The following is a 25,897-nucleotide window of genomic DNA, read 5'->3' as shown; positions in this document are numbered from 1 at the left end:
TTGGCTTAAGTTTCATGACTATCATATTACTATCAAATCTATTTTCTCTAGAGATTTAAACTTGAGATAATGTTCAAATTGAAGAGGACACAAATTTGCCCTGATTGCTGTTTCAACCTGGAGCCCCTCTCTTTGACATTCCCATCTTTTGAAAAAATTCCTGGGAGACTCCGCAAAGATTCAGTGCAAAGGCCTTAATGGGGAAGAGAGGACAGAGCAGAATTCATCCTCTTCTTCACCTCAGGTCACCATCTGGTCTCACCTAATCTCCCAGGAATCCTGTGCAATTTAAGAAGCAACCTTGGGGAAGACTCTCTGAGGAGGAGAACCTGAAGTGAGGCCTCAATACAATGAGAACCATGAGGAAAAAAACATAAATGATGCCATAAAACCCCAAATGATATGTCATCCACATCTATGCCTTTTTTATTCCATAGTCTTCACATTGTACTGATCCTTTACCTTGATCTCCATGTAATATCCCACCTTCCCCTGACTGTCCATACTTCCAACCGTATGATTCCAACTTTCCTTGTAATTTTATGACCATATCTTGAAAACTATCAGGTCTTTAAGGATAGGGACCACACCTTAATCTTCTTGTATTCCCAGTATTTAGTATGATTCCTAGGCATAACAGGCCCTTAACAGATATTTGCTAAGTAAGCATATTACTATATTGCACTGCTGAGATGATACTCATGTTATTCAATAGTATTAGTCAAAATATTTGGCTGACCTTTAAAGTACTTAACTATTAGTCTTAGTAACCTATACTCTAAAGAGTATCACTAACAAGAATATTTTTACCCTATGGGTAACAACATGTACTTCAGAGGTTTTTATTTTCAAGGGCCACTTTCTTAAAAAAAACATCAGTTTGTGTGTTTTTTTTAATCATCATCAACACTGTCTTTCTCTTTACTTTCCATGAAATCAAGGTATGTACGGTGTAAGAAAGTGGCTCAGCCTCATGACCCAAATGAGTGAAATTCCCTATAGATTGGTATTCTGAAATGAACTGATTTTTTTTTTAAGTGGGGAGAGTGCAAGTGGAAGAGGGGCAGAGAGACGGGGACAGGATCTAAAGTGGGTTCTGTGCTCATAGGCTGACAGCAGGGAGTCCAAAGTAGAGCTCGAACTCATGAACCGCGAGATCATGACCTGAGCTGAAGCTGGATGCTTAACCAACTGAGCCACCCAGGTGCCCCTGAACTGATCTAGTTTTGCGTTTCTCTAATTATTTTTAATCTTGAAACTCTCTTCATAAAAAAACCTAATATAAAACACTGGTAAGTATAATCTATGTTTTATTTGATATACAAATCTGAAAATACAAAACGTTTTGAAGATATAAAATATTTGATGACTTTCTTAGAGTACTACTACTTCCAGTTACGATAGAATACTTGGGACAAGATTTTTCTCCTACCATAAACCACTAGAAAATTGGACAAAATACATTCAGCAGACACTGAACATCAGGCCAGATGACCCCTGAGAGATAAGATACAAATAAAGTGAGTTTACAGTCACTTTGACTTTCTGGACCATACAAAGGAAAGGGAGAACTGAAGTAAGCACCATCAGCTCACTGCCGAGGGAAAACTGGGAACACAGTTCAAATCAGCAGAAGCACCTGGGACTCTGCAACAGACTACCGAAAAGGACAATTCTACAAGGAGAAAAAGTCCAGAAATCTTTAGGAGAGTCTCTTTGAGCCTGTTCTGGACTAAGGTACATGTGTATAGGGCAAAATTCCATAAGGCTGGGCAAAGAAGAACCAGAAAGATTGCCAGAAAGCACAGATCTAGATCTAGGAGATATTCAACTTCCAACCAACTACAGAGGATGGAACTCACTGAATACCCAGGGCACTAAGTAGAGAACACAACAGGGTAGCACCTTAGGAATGGAACTAAGTTAGCCCTAGAGTACAGGGACTCTAACAAAGCTTAAAAACTCAAGCTACAAAAAATTTAAGTGCCTACCAAAGCACAAGAGAAGGTAATAAAATACAGCATTCAAAATTGTCCAAGCCCAATAAGTATTTATATGAAGAAACAAGAAAATCTGAGCAATACTAAGATAAAAGCCAGTCAGAGAAACAGATTCAGAAATGATAAAAATCATGGGGTTAATTAACAAGCACTAATGAAAAATTCACTAGAGAAGTTGAAGTCATAAAATAGCAGATTCAACAGAATAGCAGATTCCAGCAGGCAGGAAAAACGAGTAACCTAAAGACAGGTCCATTGAGGCTATTCATAATCAAACTGGAATACAGAAAAACAAAAACTAAAACAAAACAAAAAAAAGAGATGATTGTCTCAACAGATACAGAAAAAGCATTTCATAAAATCCAACACTCTTTCACGATAAAAACACAACAGGGATATCTGCTCTCATCATTTCTGTTCAATGGAAATTCTAGCTGGGGCAATTAGACAAGAAAAGGAATTAAAAGGCATCCACGTTGGAAAGAAAAAAAGTAAAACTATCTCCACTTAGAGATGACATGATCTTATGTGTTGAAAATCTTAAAGAATCCACACACACATAAAACTATTAGAAATAATAAACTAGCACAGCAAGACTGTAGAATATAATATTCAAAAATCATCGCATTTCTATACACTGGCAATAAACAACCCAAAAATGAAATTAAGAAAACATTTCTACTTATAATAGTACGATAGCATTAAAAAGGATAAGATACTTAGGAATAAATTTAACAAAAGAAGTATAAATTTTACTCTCTGAAAACTATAAAACATTGTTAAAAGAAATTAAAGAAAAACTAAATAAATGAAAAAACTTCCAATTTCATGGACTGGAAGACTTACTATGGTTAAAATGGCATTACTCCCCAAACTGACCTACAGATTCAACACAATATGTACCTAATTTCCAGCTGACTTCTTTGTAGCAAATGACAAGTAAATCCTAAAATTCATATGGAAATGCGAGGAACTCAGAATAGCCAAAACAATCTTGAAAAAGAAAAAAAAAAAATAGGAGGAATCACACTTCCTAATTTCAAACAAAGCTACAGTAGTAATTCAATGTGGTACTGGCACAAGGACAGACATACGGATCAATGAAATATAAATAAGAGTCCAGAAATAAACTCATACATCTTCAGTCAATTGACCGTAACAAGTGCCAAGACCATTCAATGGGGAAAGAGTATTTCCAACAAACTATGCTGGTACATACACATATGCAAAAAAGAATAGACCTGGACTCCTATTCACAGAATACAAAAAAACTTATTCAAAATGGATGAAACACCTAACCTACAGAGTTAAAACTATAAAACTCTTAAAAGAAAGCATAGATATAAATCTTCATGACCCTGGATAGGGCAACAATTGCTTAGATAACACCTAAAGTGTAAGCAACCAAAGGGGGGTGGGGGGGGTGGGGAAAGATAAAACAGATTTCATCAAAGTTTAAAACTTCTGTGTATCAAATGGCATTAACAAGAAAATAAAAGGTAATCTGCAGAATCAAAGAAGATATTTACAAATCATGTATCTGATAAGGGTATAATATCATATAAAGGACACTAACAACTCAATAATAAAAAGTCAACCGCAGCAACTTCTTGCTAGACATGTCCCCAGAGGCAAGGAAAAATAAAAGCAAAAGTGAACTATCAGGACCCCATCAAGATAAAAAAACTTCTGCACAGCAAAGGAAACAACCGGCAAAACTAAAAGGCAAACGGATGGAATGGGAGAAGATATTTGCAAATGAAACATCAGATAAAGGGATAGCATCCAAAATCTATAAAGAACTTAAACACAATACGCAAAAAACAACCCAGTAAAGAAATAGGCAGAAGGCATGAATAGACACTTTTCCAAAGAAGACATCCAGATGGCTAACAGACACATAAAAAGATGCTCAACATCACTCATCATCAGGGAAATACAAATCAAAACCACGATGAGATACCACCTCACACCTGCCAGAATGGCTAACATTAACAATTCAGGAAACAACAGATGTTGGCGAGAATGCAGAGATAGGGGAACCCTTTTGCACTATTGGTGGGAATGCAAACTGGTAGAGCCATTCTCAAAAACAGTATGGAGATTCCTCAAAAGATTAAAACCAGGGCTACCCTATGGCCCAACAACTGCACTACTACGTATTTATCCAAAGGATACAAAAATGCTGATTCGAAGGGGAACATGCAACCCCAATGTTTACAGCAGCACTACCAACAATAGCCAAATTATGGAAGGAGCCCAAACATCCATTGACTGATGAATAAAGAAGGTGAGAAGGTGATATAATATAATATTTGTGTGTATGTAAATATTTATGTATTTATGTGTATATATGTATGTGAATATATATTATAATATGTGTATGTATGTGTGTGAATATATATTTATGTGTATATATGTATGTGAATATATTATATATAATTATAATATATAACATATACACACAAATACATAAATATACATACACATAAATATACACACATAAATACATAAATATATACATACAAATTTATATATATACGTAAATACATAAATATATACATAACACATAAATAACTAAATAACTAAATAAATAAATAAATAAATGGAATACTACTTGGTGATCAAAAAGAATGAAATCTTGCCATATGCAGCAATGTGGATGGAACTAGAGTGCATTATGCTAAGTGAAATAAGTCAGAGAAAAACAAATATATGGTTTCACCCATATGTGGAATTTAAGAAACAAAACAGATGAACATAGGGGAAGGGAAGGAAAAATTAGATAAAACAGAGAGGGAGGCAAACCATAAGAGACTCTTAAATATAGAGAACAAACCGGGGGTTGCTGAAGGGGATATGGGTGGGGGGATGGGCTAAATGGGTGATGGGCATTAAGAAGGGCACTTGTTGAGTTGAGCACCTGGTGTTATATGGAAGTGATGACTCATTGGGTTCTATTCCTGAAGCCAAGACTACACTGTATGTTAACTCACTTAAATTTAAAGAAATAATTTTTTTAAAGTTAACCCAATTTAAAAAATGGGCAAATGATCTGAATATGTATCTCTCCAAAGAAGATCTGCAAATAGACATTAAGTACATTGAAAGATACCTAACATCATTAATCGTTAGGGAAATGCAAATCAAAACCACAATGAAATATTTCAGAAAACACACTAGGATGGCTATTAAAAAATGAGAATAACAAGTGCTGGTAATGATGTAGAGAAACTGCAGCCCTCATACATGGCTGGTAGAAGTGTAAAATGGGGCGGCTGCTGTAAAAAGTAGCTTGGCAATTCCTCAAACACTTCCTCAAATATGACCCAACAATTCCATTCCTAAGGATCTTCTCAAGAGAAATGAAAAACAGGTCTACACAAAAACTTGTGCACAGATGTTCATAACAGCATTATTTATGATAGTCAAAACTTAGAAACAAGCCAGTGTCCATCACCTGATAAATGAATACACAAAATGTGGTAAAGTGTCTCCACATAAAGCAATATTCTTCAACCATAAAAAGAAAGGAAGTAGTGATACCCATTATAACAGAGTACCATGAAAACATCATCATTAAGTGAAAAACCCAGAAACAAAGGCCACATATTTCATGATTCATTTATAAGAAATACCCAGAATAAGCAAACCCACAGAGATGGAAAGTTGATTAGTACTTGCCAGGGGCTAGGAATGGAAGGGGGAAGAAGGGAAAAGGGCAATGAGTACTAATGGGCAAAGAGTTTCTTTTTTGGGGTAACAGAAATGTTCTGAAATTCGATAGTGACAATGGTTGCATAACCTAGTAGATATTCTAAAAACTATATGCTTTAAAATGGCAAATCTTATGGTATATGAATTATATCTCAAAACAAACAAACAAAAAAGATCCTAAAACTACAGCATCTTAAAACAATAAAAGGGAAAAAAACTATAAAAGCATAAGATACTATATGGTCTCTTGGACTGATAAGAGGTGTTTTGATTCCTATTTTAACAATCTGAACTAATACATGGACGACAAAACTTTAAATCGTGCATCCAAGACTCCCAGAGCCTCTTTTAATCCTCAAATTTTTTTCCAATACAATATGCGATGAATAATGCCATCAAACACAATTATGTATGCACAATTCCCAAAGCACTTACTGAATCTCCACTCATTTCTCTCTCTTTAGAAAGCCAATCAGAATACAAGGTAATACTTTATATAGACATATAGTACATTATATAGTTATCATATATTACATACATAGATCTGCCTCATTATTACTAAATTATTTGTAATACAGAGCACAACTGATTACATCAAGTGTGCCATGACTGCCTTTATTGCACCAGAAAATTTTTTCTGTGATGATTTACTTGAAAAAACAACTACTGTTCCTTCAATAAATATCGTTGGGAAAACTGGACAGCTACGTGCAAAAGAATGAAACTGGACCACTTTCTTACACCACACACACACACACACACACACACACACACACACCCTCAAAATGGATTTAGGACCTAAATGTGAGACCTGAAACCATAAAATTCCTAGAAGACACCACAGGCAGGTATTTCTCTGACATCGGCCATAATAACATCTTTGCAGATATGTCTCCTGAGGCAAGGGAAACAAAAGCAAATAAACTATTGGGACTACATCAAAATAAAAAGCTAACTAAAACCAAAAGATGACGTACCGAATGGGAGATGATATTTACAAATGACATATCCGATAGAGGATTAGCATTCAAAATATACAAAGAACTTAAACAACTCAGGGTGCCCAGGTGTCTCACTTGCTTAAGCATCTGACTCGATTTCAGCTCAGGTCATGATCTTATGGTTCATGGGATTGAGCCCTACATTGGGCTCTACGCTAGCAGCAGGGAGGCTGCTTGGGATTCTCTCTCCCTCTTTGTCCCTCCACCACTCACTGTCTCTTTCTCAAAATAAATAAACTTAAAAAAAAAAAAAAAAAAGAACTTTTACAACTCAACAGCCAAAACCCAAATAATCCAATTAAACAATGCGCAGAGGACATGAACAGACATTCCTCCAAAGAAGATATCCAGATGACTAACAGATATATGAAAAGATGCTCAACATCACTTGTGATCAGGGAAATGCAAATCAAAACCACATGAGATATCACACATAGCTAAAATATAAAACACAGGAAACAATTGTTGGTGAGGATGTGGAGAAAAAGGAACCCCTGTGCACTGCTGGTGGGAATGCAAACTGGTGTAGCCACTGTGAAAGACAGTATGGAGGTTCCTTGAAAAATTAAAAATAGAACTACCCTATGATCCAATAGTCATACTACTGGGTATTTATCCAAAGAATATAAAAACACTAATTTGAACAGATATATGTACCTCTATGCTTACTGCAGCATTATTTATAATAACCAAATTACAGAAGCAGTCTAAATGCCCACTGATAGATGAATATGGATAAAGAACATGTGGGGTGTGTGTGTGTGTGTGTGTGTGTGTGCGCGCGCGTGTGTATACACACACATATATAAATAATTCAGCCATTAAGAAGAATGAAACCTTCCCATTTGCAACAACATGGGTGGATCTATACAGATGGCTTAATGAAATAAGCCAAAGAAAGAAAATTCCGTGATTTTACTCATATGTGGAACTTAAGAAACAAAACAAACAAACAAACAAGAGACAAGCCAAAAAAATAGACTCCTCACTATAGAGAACAAACAGAGGGTTACTAGAGGAGAGGTAGATGGGGGAGGGGGTGGTGAAATAGGTAAAGGGGATTAAGCGTACACATACCCTGATGGGCACTGAGTAATATATGGGCACTAATGGATGAACTGCTATACTGTACCCCTGACAGTTATACAACACTACACATTACACTGGAAGAGAGGAGAGGAGAGGGGAGAGGAGGGATCAACATCAGAATCTTTGATCATATAGAAACTGATAGATTATAATACGAAGTACTTCTTAAAAACACAGTTACTTTTAGTAAGTATCCAGTAGCTTCTTGTATAGTTCATTTGTACCTCATCATCTATCAAAAATTATTTAAAATTTATAGTTCCATATTACACATTTATTAAATTTGAGAAAAATCCATAGAAAAGCATTAGTTCAAAAAGAGGTAAAAAACCAAGCTTCTGTAATTAAACCTACATACTCATTAAAAAAAAAAAAGTACATTTGAATGTTAAATATGTTTCTAAAAGTCATATGTAATACTGTATTTCTGTACATCAATTCACTATCACCCTTCCTTTGGCTTCCATTATATTTTTAGAAGTACTGGAACAGAAAAAAAGAGGGAGGGCACCATTTACTTTTAGAAGTATTCTTCCTTAATTTGCAAAGTATGTGCATTTGATTCTCCTAGTACCAAACAAAAAAGTTATTTAAATAATCTGATTCATCACCACAATAAACCACATTTTTATATACTAAATATTAAAAGGTAATTTGTAAATTTAATTCCCACTAATTTTCATGTTTCTAAAAGAGCTCTAATTTTGGTTTTCTCATTAGTAAGTAAAATAACAAAATTAAAAAGTTCTAGATTCTTCTAGTTTCAACTTCTATAATTCTTTGAGATTTACTTCCAACATATTAAACATAATGGTTCTGTTTGGGGCTTAACTGTGTCACCCCCATCCCCACGAATTCATATGTTCAAGTTCTAATTCTCTTGTTCCTCAGAATGTGACTCTGTTCGGAGATAGAGCCTGTAAAGTAAGAAGGTAAAATCAAGGTCCTACGGATGGACCCTAATCCACTCTGACTGGTGTCCTCACAGGAGACTAAGATACAGACGTGCACAGAGGCAAGAACGTGTGAAGACGAAGGGAGATGACTGCCAGCCAGCTGCAAGCCAAGGAGACAGGTCTCAAAAGGAAACCTTGATTCTGGACTTGTAGTCTCCAGAACTGTGAAGAAGTAAATTTCTGTTGCTTAAACCACCCAGTCCAATGTACTTCATTATGGCAACCCTGCCAAATTAACCCAGGCTCTAATATTTTTCAGTTATTTAGATTTTCTTAGCATGGAAACAAAAACAAAATAAAGAAATAGAACTCCTATTTCAAGAAACTAAAATGAGTTCTTTGGAGATATAAGTGTGTAAAAGGGCTCCGGACATCCTTCCCAAGAAGCTGAATTATTTTGGGTGCAGCAGGGCTTTAGAAATAGTAAATTCCACATCCCTAAAGCAAAAGTTAACTTTCTACCAGCTTTTTGTGTTATGGTATATGTATACATACGTTTCTTTAGTGTTTTTTTTATTTAATTGCAAAAGAGCCAACGTTAAGTTCCATATGGATAGATATCCTTGAATTGGCTCAAAACAGCTGTAACAAAATGGAAAGGAGTGAAGGTCTTAAAGAGGCAAACAGCTGAGTTCAACTCTCAGCTCCACCTCCTACTAGCTATCTAACAACAACCAATCTACCGTCTCTGAGATTGCTTCCTCAGTCATAAAGGGATATCACTTCGCATGAATGCCTGGCACATAACAAATGTTCTATAAAAGGGAACACCATACCATCACTATATTTAAACAACTCAGCATTAGTCCAAAAGGAACAGTAAGCTACCCACCTAAGCACTGTGTGTGTGTGTGTGTGTGGCAGCAAAATGCCAAAAGCTATAATGTAATTTTTACTATGATTTTAATAATAAAGCCCAAATAAAATCAAATTGACACATAGCTTATACTGCTTTGAAAAATAGTAAATACCTGGCATAGACTCTATTAAATGAATCAAATAATTAAGGATTCAAGATTCTGTCAAATTCTCCCTAAATACACTTTATCTTAAAATGTTAACATTTTGCCTGAATTTCAGTCCTTCCATTTATATATCCAAACCCTACTACTTTTGCAAAGACTCAGTGTGAGTTACACATTCCTCTTAATCCTTAGGTGGCAATTTTTCCCTCCCACTGATACGACAGTACCAAATTATATGTTGTCTTTCCTTTGTACTTTTTATGTTAATCTCACTTCCACAACAAGACCTGAAATTTCCTGAAAGTAGGATCCATGATATATTTGCCTATAAAGCAGCCATGTGCTCACAGAAAGAACTTACTACTTTATGGACTGTTATAATGAAGTTTGCTGCTGCCTTTCTATGTTGCTTAACTTAAAGGTATTTCAAATTAGGGAGAAAGCAAAACATATGTAGAAGCACACACAGACTTGAAAGCATCCTAAAGAATCACCTAACTTAGCCTAATTACCTAATTACTTCTTTAAAAGTAATTATTAGATCAAATACAGACCACATAACATTTTTTTCATTTTTTATTTTTTTCCATTGTCAGCAATAGATCTCTTTTACAGTCTACAGCAGTTAATCTCTACCCTTCCCTGAATGATAACGAGAATATATTTTCACAGTAGCAACTGGTGACATTTCAATAAATCAATGTGCTGCAGTGATACCTAAATAAAAGCTTATTTCACTATAATGATGCTTCCAGGCTTCCCTTAAGTCAGGTGGTTACTTGCAGTTAATGATCTGTGACATACCACACAAGTAGTCCTAAAAAGACTTATTATCCACTGCGTGTGCAACAATATTTGCTTTATGGATGGCTAAATGAATGAAGACATTCAATGTAACTGTAAAAGTAAAATCAAAAGAAAACGTACAAGTAACATGTTTTCTTTAAGTAAAAGGGCTGTGACCGTTTTCCATTAATACTTAACCTTTTGCTGGAGCAGTGCAACCACATATAATGCTCAAATCCATAAAGCCCAAGAGCTGTTCTGGGTTAATGCTAATTAACTGCCCCCAATCAAAAGAGCAGTAACTTTCCAAAAATGTGAGATCATCAGCCTCTATTGTTGACATCAAAGTCATATCACAAAGCTTAATGAACAATAAAAGAGACAAATATGCTTTATATATAAGAATCTTTTAATCGAATTTCTATAAACCTGTACAATCCAAACATGTCAAGAAAAGAATTATTATGCTGCACACAAATTTGCTAATCTCAAACAATACTCCATCCTTCATGGCTGCCAGACTTTGCAAGCATTCACATGTTTACCATTTATAATTTTATTTCATTCACTAGACTCGGCTTTTGTCCACCATATGTCCACTGTGGATTAACTATTCCCTTAGGTACAATTAAGGCCTTTCCATTTGTTGTAAGAAGAGCTAAGTATGAAGGACACGGCCAGAAATAACATTTATACCTCCACCAAAAACAGAAGCACATTGAAACTCAAACGATGGTTTATGCAGCATCTTTTTTTTTTATTAGACATATGTCTACATAGCAAAATAAACTTGAGATAAAATTCATGGCAACTATACATCAGCTTTCACCATTAAGATTAGATATCAAAATCCTATCACCTCCACTGAGTTTAAATAATTTTTCAGAAAAATGTATTTCTAAAATATAAGCTAAATGAAGACTGGCTTCCAAATATTAATAATAACTGAAATTTTAATCACTATGTATTTCAGAGACATTTCACATGATTTTTAATGGTCTTGACTTTTAAATCCTTAAAGTAAAAAATTATATATACCTAGCAATACTTCCTCCCATTATCCATAATTAGAAGACAGAATTTGAGGACACAGTAGGAGACACAATAATGACAACTAACACAAAGCACCTGTTACATACAGGCATTGGTTCTGGGAGCTTTATATAAATAAGTCTTGCAACAACCTCCCTGTAAATTATTCCCACTTTACAGATGAGAAAATCGAGCTACAAAGAAGTGAGTATATTACCATGGTCAACAATTAATAAGTGAGCCCATATCTGAACTTAAGTGGTCTTACTTAGAAGTCTGTGCCCTTAACCACTGTATGGACAATATTAACGTGCCAGAACGCACTATAAAGTAAATATCTATAAGGGAAAATACAATTTCTCATCTTTTTTAAACTAAAATTTTGTGTGAAAATTAAGAGATTAATTAAAGTTAGGAGTTTGGTTTTCAAAAGAACTACATGTGTAACGCAGCAGGTGTCTTGCCTGGTCTGATGTGATAGTGACTCATAAGCATGAAATGAGTCTGTCATTATTAAACTCCTCTTCTGATTCAAAAACCTGGGCTCAGCATTACACAAAAGCTGGAAGAACAGTATTATTTTCACTTTATCATCTCAAAAAGTCCATAGTTCCGTTTTTCACTATTCATTCAGTAGAGAATGAATACTTTTCAAGTCATTCATAACAAGTATCTACTGAGCACTTCGGGTGTTCAGGGACTAAGCTAGATAGATACTAGAGAGACAGCCGTGAACAAAGCAGTCTCTGCCTTCATGGAGCTTCAATTACAGAACACCTGGATAACTGCAAAGGGGGTGGGGGGAGGAAACGTGTATTCGGAAAAAAGGTGACTTTTTCAGAAAAATCTCAGAGTTTAAAAAGCAAGAAATAGCTAATAATTATTAAAATCAAGCAAGAAACTACCTAGCATTCTGTCCTACTCCTATTCTATTTGTTCGTGTCTCTCAACCCTCTAAGATGAGTTTAAGATTTGGGAAAGTCCTCACAAACCCCTCATGTTCTACTTTTTCACTAATCAGAATCAGTGCAATAGACTGAAGATTAAGGAGTGGAGCTGACTCATTCAAAATTGTATCTAAAAATAGAATCAGAGCTAAAACAACAAAAGAAGACGTAAGACGTGCTTAATCATCAAGTGTCTGCACACATACCTCCATGTCTGTCTCTCTCCTCCCATAAACACAAAACATGCTGTAATCTCTCCCATCCTTTAAAAACAACACCAAAGAGTTCTGACCCACATTCCCTCCAGCTGCTGCCCCATGTGTCAATTCCCTTGTAGACTGGCATTACATATACATGTTGCTTCTATTCGTCATCTACAACTCATTGTCTTCCTTTCTCTCCCCAACTCACTATACTCAGCTCTCACCCCCACCACTCCGATGAATCTATTTGCCAAGGTGATCACCAATCCCCTCAGCATGCTTAATCTAATAACCATTCTTAGAGCTCACCTGTTGATCACTCCCTTCTTAGAACACCTTGACATGTGGCTTCCAGGAAACTTCACTCTCAGACTTTCCTCGTATCTCCACTAGCCACATGCCAATTCCTTTGCTGATCTCTCTTTATTTCCCCAAGCTTTAAAACATGGCTGTAACCCAAGGATTAATCTCTGTAATTCTTCCCTTTTTATACTCACTCCTATGTAAAGTTCACCCAGTCTCAAGGATTTAAATATCATCAATATGCTGTTGACTCCCAGACTTTTATCTCTAGACCTTCTCTTGCCTCTGAACTCCGGACTCACATATCCAACTACCTATTAAGTAGCTCCACAGAGATGCTTAATAGAAGTACCTCACACTTAACATGTCCAAAAGGAAACTTGAGATCCTCACCCAAATCCGTTCTTCGTGCACTCAATTTCTGACGTCAGTAACCTGAACTTCAGCATTCCAAACGCCTAGGCCAAAACTCTTGGCATTATCTTGCCTCCTCTCTCCTCTACTCCACAGCCAACCTATGAGAAAATCCATCACCTGTCCCTTCAAAATATATCCAGAAACCAACTCATTTTCTCCACCACTTGCACTGCTGTAACCCTAGTCTATGCCACCATTACTTCTCACCTGAAATACGTCCAGTCTCCTATCTGTTTACTTTGTTTCCATTCTTACCCACTGTAGTAAATTCTCAAAACAAGAACTGCAGTGATCCTTTCAAGTTAAATCACTTCACTCTGCTGAAATCCCTCAGTGGGTTTCCATCTCACACACAGTAAAAGTTGAAGCCCTGACAATGGCCTACAAAGCTGTTCCTGATTTGTCTTCTTCCTAGATCCTTCCCTCTTTATATCTAGTTTCATGTCCTACACTATTCTTTCGCTGACTATTCCCTACTAATTGCTGCCTACACACACACACACACACACACACACACACACACACACACACACTCCCTCTTTATAGCTCCTAGGGAGAAAAAACAAAATCAAGAACAAAATACTACCTCAGGGCTCTGTTCCTACTCTTCCTCCTACTTGGAAAAATCTTTTTTTTTTTTTTTTTTTGAGAGAGAGAGAGAGAGAGAGAGAGAGAGAGAGAGAGAGAGAGAACACGTAAGCAGGGGAGGAGCAGAGAAAGAGGGAGGCACAGAATCTGAAGCAGGCTCCAGGCTCCAAGTTTTCAGCACAGAGCCTGACGCGGGGCTCGAACTCAAGAGCCATGAGATCATTACCTGAGCCAAAGTCGGACACCCAACCGAATGAGCCACCCAGGAGCCGTGGAAACTCTTCATCCAAATATCTACATGGCACTCTCTGTCTCTTCCTTTATCTCTTTGTTCAAATGTCATCTTCTCAAACTTTCCTTGCTACCATATTTAAAATCTTAACACCCCCTTCCAAGTCTTCCTTTTTCTCCCTTTCCTGCTTTGTCTATGCAAAACTTACCATCATTTAACATATTATATATTTTCTGATTTACTTATTTACTACCTTCTTCTACTGGAACCAGGCTAGATGAGGGCAAAAAAGTTTGTCTCTTCATTTCTGTATCCCTAACACCTAGACAGGTATGGGCTCAATCACTAACTTTTAAATGAAATGAATGAAAGAAGACATAAGAAAGCAAAAAAAAAAAAAAAAAAAAAAAAAAAAAAAAAAAAAAAAAAGGAAATACATGCTGAATTGCTCTATTTATACTGCAAAACTACACATTCATGTGAAATTTGAGAAAATGTCATAGAATATAAAAAATAATTAAATCTAACTTCAAGAACAATTTTAAATTAAGAAGAAATGCTATTTTTAGAGCCCCCAAAACACTCCAAAGTTGACCATAGTTCCAGGGTGTGCTTGGCAAGTAGTAAGAAGTCAATAAATCTTAGCTAGATTTATTATTGTTATTATTAGGTATGGGCACTTATCCATGTATAAAGAAAATAGATTCTTAATAATCTAACAAGTGAATAAAATGACCTAAGAAACCATCTCTGCAAAGATAAGAAGACAGTGTTTACAATACACATAAAGTTAAAATTAAACTCTCTTAAAATTATATGGCAGGGGGGCACCTGGGTGGCTCAGTCGGTTAAGTGTCCAACTTCAGCTCAGGTCATGATCTCGCGGTCCGTGAGTTCGAGCCCCGCACTGGGCTCTGTGCTGACAGGTCAGAGCCTGCAGTCTGCTTCAGATTCTGTGTCTCCCTCTCTCTCTGACCCTCCCCCGTTCATGCTCTGTCTCTCTCTGTCTCAAAAATAAATAAACGTTAAAAAAAAATTAAAAAAAAAAATTTATATGGCAGGGATGCCCGGGTGGCTCAGTCGGTTAAGCATCCTACTCTTGATTTCGGATCAGGTCATGATCTCATGGTTCATGAGTTCAAGCCCCACATTGGGCTCTGCACTAACAGTGGGAGGACCTGCTTGGGATTCTCTCTCTCTCCCTCTCTCTCTGTCTCTGTGCCTCTCTTCTGCTCGCTTGTATGTGAGTGTTCTCTCTCTCAAAATAAATAAACATTAAACAAATTATAAAAAAATATATATGGCAGTAAATATGTTCAATTAAGCAGACTTATTACTGGACATGTTTGGGTCATTGTATTTTAGGAATGGAAGGTGCTTATGATTACCGAGTATAATCCTTCATTTTATACATGAGGATGATCCTAAGTGATTAGGTAAACTGCCCAAGGTGACATAACCAGATAAAATGACAGCCCTAGCACAGAAGCTAAAGTTTTCTGATCCTCCCTGTAAATGTTCCTTTAATCTATATTGGATTTGTTCCTCAATCACTGCAAATAAATTTAAATTACTAAAGGGACTTAAATTACATTAATGAAAATTTTAAATCTTTTCACAAAATCTGTTTTTATACCAATAAAAGTTTAATTTATACATTTTACAATGCTATATATTTTTAACTTTTAATAGATTAAAATTAAGTTTAATATTTTATAATTTCTTCTAATTTTTAAAATCAGAGATTCATCATAAAAGAAATAAAAAGTAAAGTGGATGATCCTTTCTTTAGCATTTAATAAACTCTATCATGACAAGAAGATGGACAGAAATCATATAAACCTATTGTTATAACATACACAATGCTTACATAATTGCCCCAAACAAAGCAAAACCATAGAAATCTTAATACTTCTCAGGCTGAGGAAATTACAATACTGTCAAATGGTTTGAAGTAGACTATCTAAAAAAAAGTTACTCTGAAATGACATAGTAACATCACTGCAACAATTGTCAGGTGAAAATGATTTTTGATTAGTATTATGAAAAAGCACTCATCTGACATTCTGTTCCCCAATAATGACCAGTCCTAACACCAGTCTGAATGCAAGCTTATGCATTTGAGGAAACAACTCCACCAATTAAACTGGAAATACTATCAAAATGTTCTGAAAGTTCAGCAGAAGTGTCAAGTATCATGTAAAAGAATAGTTTTAAGAGTATGTATTAGGGGCGCCTGGGTGGCTCAGTTGGTTAAGCATCCAACTCTTGATTTCGGCTCAGGTCATCATCTCAGTTTGTTAGATCAAGCCCTGTGTCAGGCGCCGGGCTGTCAACACAGGGATTCCCTCTCTCTGCCCCTTCCCTGCTCACTCTCAGTACACAAAATACTGATGCTGTCACTATCAGAATCAGATGCTTTCAGCACCTACTAGCAAATAACCATAGCTCCAGTTAAACAAATTTACATATAAAGAGAGGGGAAAAAAAAAAAGAAGAAGCAATAGAAACAAAAATATAAAGTCCATCTGAAAAAGACACTTGGATCTGATACTTTGGGATTACTATTCCCAGAACAAAAAAGAACCAAAGTATTAAAACAAATGGGCAAAGAGGTGGAATGTTTTAATTCACAATGTATAAACAGAATGAATTTTTCAAATCTTCAAGAGCTTTGATTCATGCTTTATAAATTACAAATTCTCTTAAGCAAACTGATAATAATGACTCACTCGTTCACTTTGTTATAATACTGTAGATGGTAAATTTTACAGAAGTTGATACGAACTCTTCAACTTAGGAATCAGAGTAAATGTCACCTACCTCACAGTTTCCTATTTCTACTCTCCAGATAAAATAAGGATTTTTGAAGACTCAAAAAGTCACAGTATAGGCAAGCACTTTCATGTAAATCCCCATGAAACTTTTCAAGCCGGATGCATAACCATTTCTTCACGCTCCTCTATCACTAAAAATAATCTTTAAAAAAATTGTCATAATTTTATTGAGGGTATCAGTTAAATTTTCCAACCTGAAATGTACTTTTTTACTAATACATTTCCATTGAGTTCAGGGAACACAACTACAGAGTACATTAAAATGTGACCTTTGAACCTCGCAGTGTAACACATCACTTCCTGGGCAGAGATAGTACTCCAAGAACAATCAATCACTGTTAAGAAGAATATACACTCAACATTGTTAATTAGTGTTGATGCACTCTTCTCGATGCCCTCATCTGTCATGAAGATTGTTTAAAAATCTGAGTTATTAGTCTTTATTTGGGAAAGGATCTGGTTAATATCTTTAAGAGCAGAAATCATTCATCTATCCACTCTATCTTGGAGCGTGATAATTCCTACCCCCAATACAAGTTACTGATAACCACCACCCCTCCACTGACTAAGAAACTATAAATCAGGAAGAGGGCAGCTTCTATGCAACCCCTGTTAATTTCTGTTTACAATCTATCCAACCGAGAATGTTAGCTAGTCAGGGGAGAAACTAGCTGATGGATCAGATAGTAGGAAAACATAACAGCTTAAAGATAGAAAATAACAAAATGACAAATTAAAATCCCATGTGCTTATAACAACATGGATTGAATTTAAAATTAATTCAAAAAAAAATGAATATTCCTGAATGTTCATTTAATTTCAATGTGAACCTTCCCTGAAACACTGAAAGAAACATGAAAACTGTTACTTCAATGCAGATGGTTTTTGAAATTAAACAAAAAAATTAAAAATAAATAAAAAGTAAAAAGCATAGGTTTTCTATCATTACATAAAGGTCACTTTAGGAAAAAGCAAAATCCTTAATTCTTTTGTATTTATTTAACCTAAAATCATGATATAAAATCTATGACATTTTATCTTGAACATAATCCAGCATAATATAACTTCAGAATATTTCCTAAGAAACTCTCTGACATTATTCACCCAAGTGGAATTCAGTAGGCCAGCCGGGCCTGAAGGCCATCTAATAGATTCCCTGTATCTACGTATGTATTTTTCCTCATTAAGAAAACCATTTTCCCTTAATAACACATCCCAGGCCATAAACACTTCTAATTCCAACAGAGGCTTCATGAAAAGGCTTTTATTCATTCATTCAGTATTCATTCATTCAGGCACTATTCTAAGCGATGAGGTCCCTATGCTTCATTAAGCTTAGATTTTAGCAGGGAAAGACAGACAGGAAACAAACAAGAAACATCAGATGGCACTGAGGTGACACAGAGAAGTGAAACAGAATGTCCTGAGACAAAGGGACTACACAGCTCGTTTACACTGAGTGGTCAAGAAAAGCAACTCTGAAGAGATGACATCTAAGATGTGATCCAAATGATAAAATGGAGCCAATCAAGTAAAGAGCAGAAGAGAAAAGTACTTCGAGCAGAAGAAACTCTATGATACAAATTAACTTGGAATGTTAAAGCAGAGGAAAAAATACAAGTGTGTCTTAGCACAGAGTGGGCAAGGGAACACACAGATGAAGTCTAAGAGGCAGGTAGGAGCCGGATCACCTAGGGTCTGGTAAACCTGGATGAAGAGTTTAGGTTTCATTTTAGGTGTGATGAGAAAGCACTAGAAGAGGCATACCATGATTTGCCATTAGAGAACTGGATAGTACGAGAGCAAAGCTAGAAGCAGGAGGGACAGTTAGCAAGCTACTGCAGTATTCGTGTGAGAGGCGATGGTGCGGTGTTAGGCCATGGCCAGGTGCACCTGTAATAAGCCCATAAAGAGGACATGAATGGAAAACCCCCAGGTTCTGCAGTGTAGGCTCTGGTCAAGTGGGAGACCAAGACTTTCAAAACCAGGAAACCAGGTATCAGACCTGGTAAACATGGCTCTGTGAATTGCAGAAATTGCCTTTAGATGGTAACATCATTGTTTCCAGGTGCCTATCAGTCATCTCCCCCCACATCGGGCTACAGACACGATCAAAGTTCAACAGAACTTCTGTAAAATACACAGAATAAACAGTTGACTTACCCTCTTTCCCATTTTGGAAAAGACCTAGCAGGAATTTATATTTACCTTGCTAGGAAAAAGTAGGGCCTTCCATGAAGATTTGGACATAATTGTATTTATTAATCCCAACAACCAAACAGAGCAAAAGAAAGGCAGTCAAGTTTTTAGAAAACTTGAAGTCAGCTAAAAAAAAAAAAAAAAAAGAAAAAAAAAGAAAAAAAAAAAAAAAACAACCCCAAAAAACTAAGAGTAAGGTTAACAGGCCCTTTCACTACTTAAAAGCACTCTAGCTCAAACTTTGTGCAAATTAACAATGACTAACTGAATACACATAAATGGCACTCAAGAGTGTCTGCTGAACTGAATCGCCCTACCCATCTTATGGTACAAGAAGTATCAATCTAAAAAAAAAAAAAAAAGGAGGGGGGCGCCTGGGTGGCTCAATCGGTTAAGCATCAGACTCTTAATTTTGGCTCAGGTCATGATCTCACAGTTCGTGAGTTCAAGTTCCACGTCGGGCTCTGCACTTTCAGTGCAGAGTGCTGGGGATTCTCTCTCTGCCCCCACTCCGTGTGCCTCTCTTTCTTAAAATACATAAACTTAAAAAAAAAATTTTTTTTAAGAAATAAATGAGGCATAAGATAGTGACAAAGGAATTCTCTAGGAACCATTTCCTCCAGGCCACTTTTGTAAGATGTCTGTTTCAGCTGTACTAATGTGTAATTTGTGATCACTCAAATTGAAGCTATAGTCAGTGTTTTTTAAAGGCTATTGTGATTAATAATAATAATGATGATAATAGTTACTGAGCATTTACAGTATACAGACCTCATGCTAAGCACTTTCCATGTAAATCTCACTTAATCTTTAACCTTATCAGACAGAAACTACTATCTTTACCTGCAGATGAGGAAACTGAGGTATAAAGATATAAAGTAACCTATCTGATGTCACACTGCTGTTAAGTGAAAAAACCTGGCCTTGTAAAAGCAGTCTCTAAATTCAAAGTCCTATGATCTTAACCATGACTCAATACTTCATTTGAAGTCTTCTATACTACAAAAAAAATCACTAACTAGTGCCTTACAGCCTTTCAGAATATGGAAAAAATAAACTTGTTTTAAGTATTATACACTGAAATAATTTAGTCATTACTAATTCTATTTCATTAAAGCAAATCTCTTCCTCTACTGGCTACTTCATTAACCTACTCTAGGTACTCTTTATATTTAAACATAATAAAACACAATTTTTAGTAAAAATAAACCTATAATTCATCCTTACCTAAGAGTATCCTCAATCTTCAGTCCAAATTTCTGTTTACTATATTTTCATAAAAACACAAACAATTTTAGGGGCACCTGGGTGGCTCAGTCGGTTAATCGTCCGACTTCAGCTCAGGTCATGATCTCAGGGTTCATGAGTTTGAGCCTCACATCAAGCCCTGCACTGACAGCTCAGAGCCTGGAGCCTGCTTCAGATTCTGTGTTTCTCTCTGTCTGTCTCTCTCTCTCTCTCAAAAATAAACGTTGAAAGAAAGAAAGAAAGAAAGAAAGAAAGAAAGAAAGAAAGAAAGAAAGAAAGGAAGGAAGGGTCTCCTAAAATGAAAAGCTGCACTCAGAAATAGAAGGTAAGGTCACCAAAACTTATGATTTCTAAAGGGGAATTTCAATGAATTGAAAAGCATCAGATTCACTCAATTAGAATTATTTACAGAACAGAAAAGTAAAATTCACCTAAAACTTAAAAAAAAACTGTACCCAAGGCATCCATTTCATGATCTGTAATACTATTTTTCTAGACACTATTATAAAATGTGTATTTTTAACTCTTCAGAGAAATGATATCCACACCTGTTTTGTAATGGTTTTAAAGTAAGGCTTGGATTTATTAAATGTTCATCTAAGTGTGCAAAACCACATAATGAAGAAATCTTGGTTTAGTCCTTCAGGAAGTACTATTTCCTAAATAATTACAGACCAAAAAAATGCACTATACTTTTAAAGACCTTTGGAGAAGATAATTCTCTTGGTAGTATACTTGGGTATTGGTTTAACAACGCTTGTAGTCAGGAAACTCTTCCTGACCTAAATCCTCCATGGTATAATTTAAATTCATTTTCTCTTTTTGTGACCTCAAATAGTTGTAGAAGATTAGGTCATATTATAATATTTTATATATTTAAAAACCCTTATTAAGGTCTCCTTTTCCAGGTAACTGCACTGCAGGACTATGAACAAAATTCAGCCTTATAATTTTATATGCCGTATACAATAGCCCAGCTGACAGATCTCAAAAATTATCCACCCTTTTCACCACACACGACTCCTCCCCCAATACACTCTTTCTCAAAAGACAAAACAACACAAGCAATTATCTGTACTTTAGAACTAATCTCAAAGTTTAGAGAGAAACTTTGCGAGAGAGTTTGCGAGAAACAGGAGCAAGGAACCACACACCCAAAACTCCACCCGACGCTGCTCTCTTCCCTACAACGGGCGATCATTTAATGAAATCTCTCTCTCAAAATCTCTGGGGCAGAGCTGAAGCTGCAGTGCAATATCATAAAATCTGCAGCTGTGTTGCTGTTCTTAATAGTCCGTGCTGCTTCCTTAGACCACAGGAAGCCAAAACACACACTCTCAGAACAGAACTTACCTTAACGGGAATCGGCCAAAGCAGCAGGGCAGTGAGATCAAGCATCAGAACTGTCACTGAAAAGATCGTATACATCCATGCAAACTTTCTCTTCAAGCAATTTACTTACTCCAGGAAAGCTGTATCTTTTATGTTTCTACACATCAAAATTTGTTTAGGAACAAAGACTAAAGGATAGGCAGATAAACAACGATACAGAAAGAAGCATTAATGACTTACTTTTATTGCCCACCAAGGCAACCAGCGGCTGAGTCTCTGACTCCTCGCTCACTTTCTTCACCACAGAATACCAATCTTCTAAATTCTCAAAGCTTTGATAATTTGTAATATCATATACCAACAGGATTCCCTGTCACAAAAGAGTTACAGAACTTTTTGTAAGATACCTGGCATAGACGTGGTGAGCTACCACAAATACGAAAAAATCCTATCATGGGTGAAAAGGCTGCAAAGGTCTACAATCCTGCCTGTTACTTTCATGAGGTCAAACATGTAAACCTTCCAGTAAATAACCATCTGCTGCTGCTCTTTCTAAATATTTTCAAAAATGAGATTCCATGACATCCCTTGATAGTCAATTTTAGTGTTTAACACAATTTTCTTTAAATGAAGTAAGTCGATTTCCTCTTTTGGTCCTCTGTGCATTTGGAGAACAACACTGGGGTATCCTCCTTGTAATAACCCTTCATGTACTTGAAGATAGTTAAGTGACTCCTTTACCATCTCCTTTCCAGAATAAACAAACTCAATTCCTTAAACTTGCCTCAAAGGACCTATTTTCTATCCCTTTAATCATAGTTGTTGGGTTCTTCCCAGGACACACTACATACAGTTTTTTGACATCCTCTTTAAAATGAGCAATGTAAAACTGGACATGATACTGTAATAAGAGCCTGAACAAAGCCAAATACAACAGAGGGATTGCTTCCTGCCTCTTATATATCATATTCCTTTTAATATATCCCATTATTTTGTGTGGGAAGGAGAAGTATGTACACACACAAAAATAACAGTGCCACATTCTTGATTCTCATCCAGTTCGTGGTCAAACACTTAATACAAAGCTCTGCATATAGTCTAAGTCTGGACCCTAGTAGCATTTACGTCTCCTCCTTCTTAGGATATAATCACAAACTTTTACTACATTTTTGTACCTACTATCCATCTAGACATATATTTAGATCTTTTCATTAGTCCTTACAATAATCATCTAATGCTGCTAACTCTTATTCTCATTTTACTAATAAGGAGAGGCTACAATAACAAAGGTCACCCATACTTAGGTCACATACCACTACCACTAGGGTAGGTGAGGAAGCCAGATCTGAATCAAGGGCTGTGTGAATATAAAGTCTACTCATGCATTCTATAAGCATTTGTCTGCCAACTATATGCCAAGCATTGTGCTGGGTCCTAAGGATATAAATTCCAAACCTCAAGAAACTCAGTCTTGCAGCCAGGCACATAAACAGACAAGTATAGAACACAAAAGTAACGACCAGTGATATGCTGGTAAATATTAATAAACTGGCTAGCGCCGTGGTGGGGGTCGGGAAGGGTAGAGTGTTATTTGTCTCATTTGCCTATTTCTGTGGTACAAATACTCCCCTGTGGCCATTTTCAAGCTATCAATGTCACTTCACTCAACAAAGCTGGGTAGGACATAGCCATATTGCATCTGAACCATACAGGTACATTAGACATCAATAATTTCAAGAACCTACTTAAGAAAATATATGGTAAAATGATTAGTAATGAATTTTGAGCATATATCTTCGTTTTTAATATAATTGATGAGTTTACGTATTTTTAATCATGAATGTATTTAACGACTGGCTCACAAAAATTCCCGAAAATTTAACAACTGCCTTTCTCAAGCCAGAGAATAGCATACTACTATTATAACCTTCTAGGACCATGTTCTTTTATTAAATTACACTGGCCCCTAAGTCACTTAGCTCCTCTGGGTCTCAGGTTGTTTGCCTCTAAAATTAGATCACTGAAAGTAAATGGTCTCTAACATCCCTTCCAGTTTAAATATTCTATAATTTTCATGCAAAATCACTTGTCTGATTCATTTTGGTAGCTTAGACACTTCTTTCTGTCTTCCTAAATGCTTTGAAATAATGCCCAGCAATAGAATTATTTGAAATAATCAGCACAAGCCCACTTTTCTTATTAAGAATAATGCCCCAGAACTGGCCTCTGAAGAAAACTAATCTTCAGTACTCATTTTGGCAGCACGTATAGAGAGGAAGAGAGGAAGAGAGGAAGAAAGGAAGCTAATCTTCAAACGACTGACTCCACCTTCAGTTGACTCGAATGATATCCCATATTGTGTTGAAGGAGCTCTGCCCTGAAAGTCAGATCGCCGCTGGACTGCAGTCCTGGCCTGGCCCTACCATCCACTGATCTTGAGCAACGCTTCTGTAATCTACCTTGATGATAGCTGCCATGTCTAAGCGATTATGGGAAGTAACAAAAAGATTTATTTAAAAACTAACATACTACACAAATACTGGGAATTTTTATTATTCTGAGTGAGTAAGAATCACATTTTCAAGGCAACTCTGTGATAGTTTTTGTAACTCATAGATTGAGCTGCTGACCCATGATGAGTCTTAAACCTTAAGATGTTTGGAACCCTTCTAAATCAGTATGTGAAAATCTTCATCTCAACATGGGCCAGTACGTGCATATGATGCAAATAAAACATGGCCACAACCCTTAATGATCAGTACTAGACCAGAGCTTAGAATAAAAACTAAACACTAAGCTTAGAATAGGTATCTATTATATACCAGAAGTCAGTGAACTATGGTCCCCAAGTCAAACTCAGTTCAAAGCCCATATTTGTGAATAAGCTTTTATTGAGATATAGTCATACTTACCTGGTTAAGTATTATCAAGGGCTGCTTCTGTACTACCACTGGAGAGTTGAGTGGCTGCAACAGAGCCAGTACGGCCTGTGACACCTAAAATATTTCCTGTCTGGCTCTCTAAGGAAAAGCTGGCCAATTCCAGAGCTAAACCAGTGTGTGTCAGTATTTTTCAGAGATCAATAAGTATGAATCTTCCAGAAGTCATGAGAAAGGCAAAAGGTTAAATGCCTTTCATTAATCTAGCTATCCACAAACCAAACATCATATACCCCATTCTCAATACCACTTAATGTAAAAACTATGATTCCATCTTTGCTCCTAATATGGCAATTTTTCATCAGTTCTAACCTATACCAATGTGGTCAAAATCCAAAAAGGGAAATGGGAAAACCAAAAAGACATCAAAACACAAAAAAGTTCTAGAACTTTCAGCTTCAGTTCTGACACGTAAAGACCCAAGAAGTCATCATGTCTGTCTTTACAGTAAGAAAAAATCTAAACAAACAAAATCAATGACTCTTCTGGACAAAACAGAGAGCTGAGTTTGCAGGGTAAATCGCCACCCTGAAATCTGGGGAGACAGGTGAATCCAAAGAGTCACAGCCCAAATATGCTAACCTGGCACAGAAGCCACCATAGCCAGGAAACGGTGGGAACATTTAAACGGTAATTTTGATAAACTGGTGGAGGCTGCCTGTGTTCCACTGTGAGAATGAACAACTACCAGGCGACACAGTCTGTGGGGGTACCCCCACACTTTCATGGATTTTACCTCCAGAAACCCTACCACATCCTCTCGGTAGAATCAAGAAAGATCCCCACATGGCTCTGACATGGGGAGGGAGACATTACCACTGTAAATATGCCCAGAGTATTAGCCATAAAAAAGGCACACTGCCCAGGAATAAAGCTTAATGAGTGTCTTATATCACATGGGGGTAGGACAAGTTCCCATCTCTAGCTCCTTCTAGCCATCCTGTGTCACCTAAGTGGGAAGAGCTAATAAATACCTGTGAAGGTCACAGCCCAGGGACACAGGCCCACCATAAGGCTATGACTTAGTCATAAGAGCACAGAATGAGAGAATTCCCTCCCCCTCCCTACACTTCACCACGACACCAACTGGGCTCCGGCATAATAGT

General features: G+C 36.4%; 1 protein-coding gene across 6 annotated transcripts in view; it reads right to left on the bottom strand.

Moving 5' to 3' along the window:
• RAB28 (RAB28, member RAS oncogene family) overlaps nt 1–25,897 on the bottom strand; it is a 113,422-nt gene that overhangs the window by 69,054 nt on the left and 18,471 nt on the right. For all 6 annotated transcript variants that reach the window (XM_053901687.1, XM_053901686.1, XM_053901688.1 and 3 more), the window contains exon 4: nt 22,093–22,222. In XM_053901687.1, the coding sequence (XP_053757662.1) occupies nt 22,093–22,222 (130 nt within the window). The remainder of the gene's footprint in view (nt 1–22,092; nt 22,223–25,897) is intronic.

This window comes from Panthera pardus, unplaced genomic scaffold (assembly GCF_024362965.1).
Source record: "Panthera pardus isolate Hobbes unplaced genomic scaffold, ASM2436296v1 HiC_scaffold_13, whole genome shotgun sequence".
In the NCBI taxonomy this organism is placed as follows: domain Eukaryota; kingdom Metazoa; phylum Chordata; class Mammalia; order Carnivora; family Felidae; genus Panthera; species Panthera pardus.
Note: the sequence above shows the minus strand (reverse complement) of the source record. Positions and strands in the feature narration are given on the sequence as shown.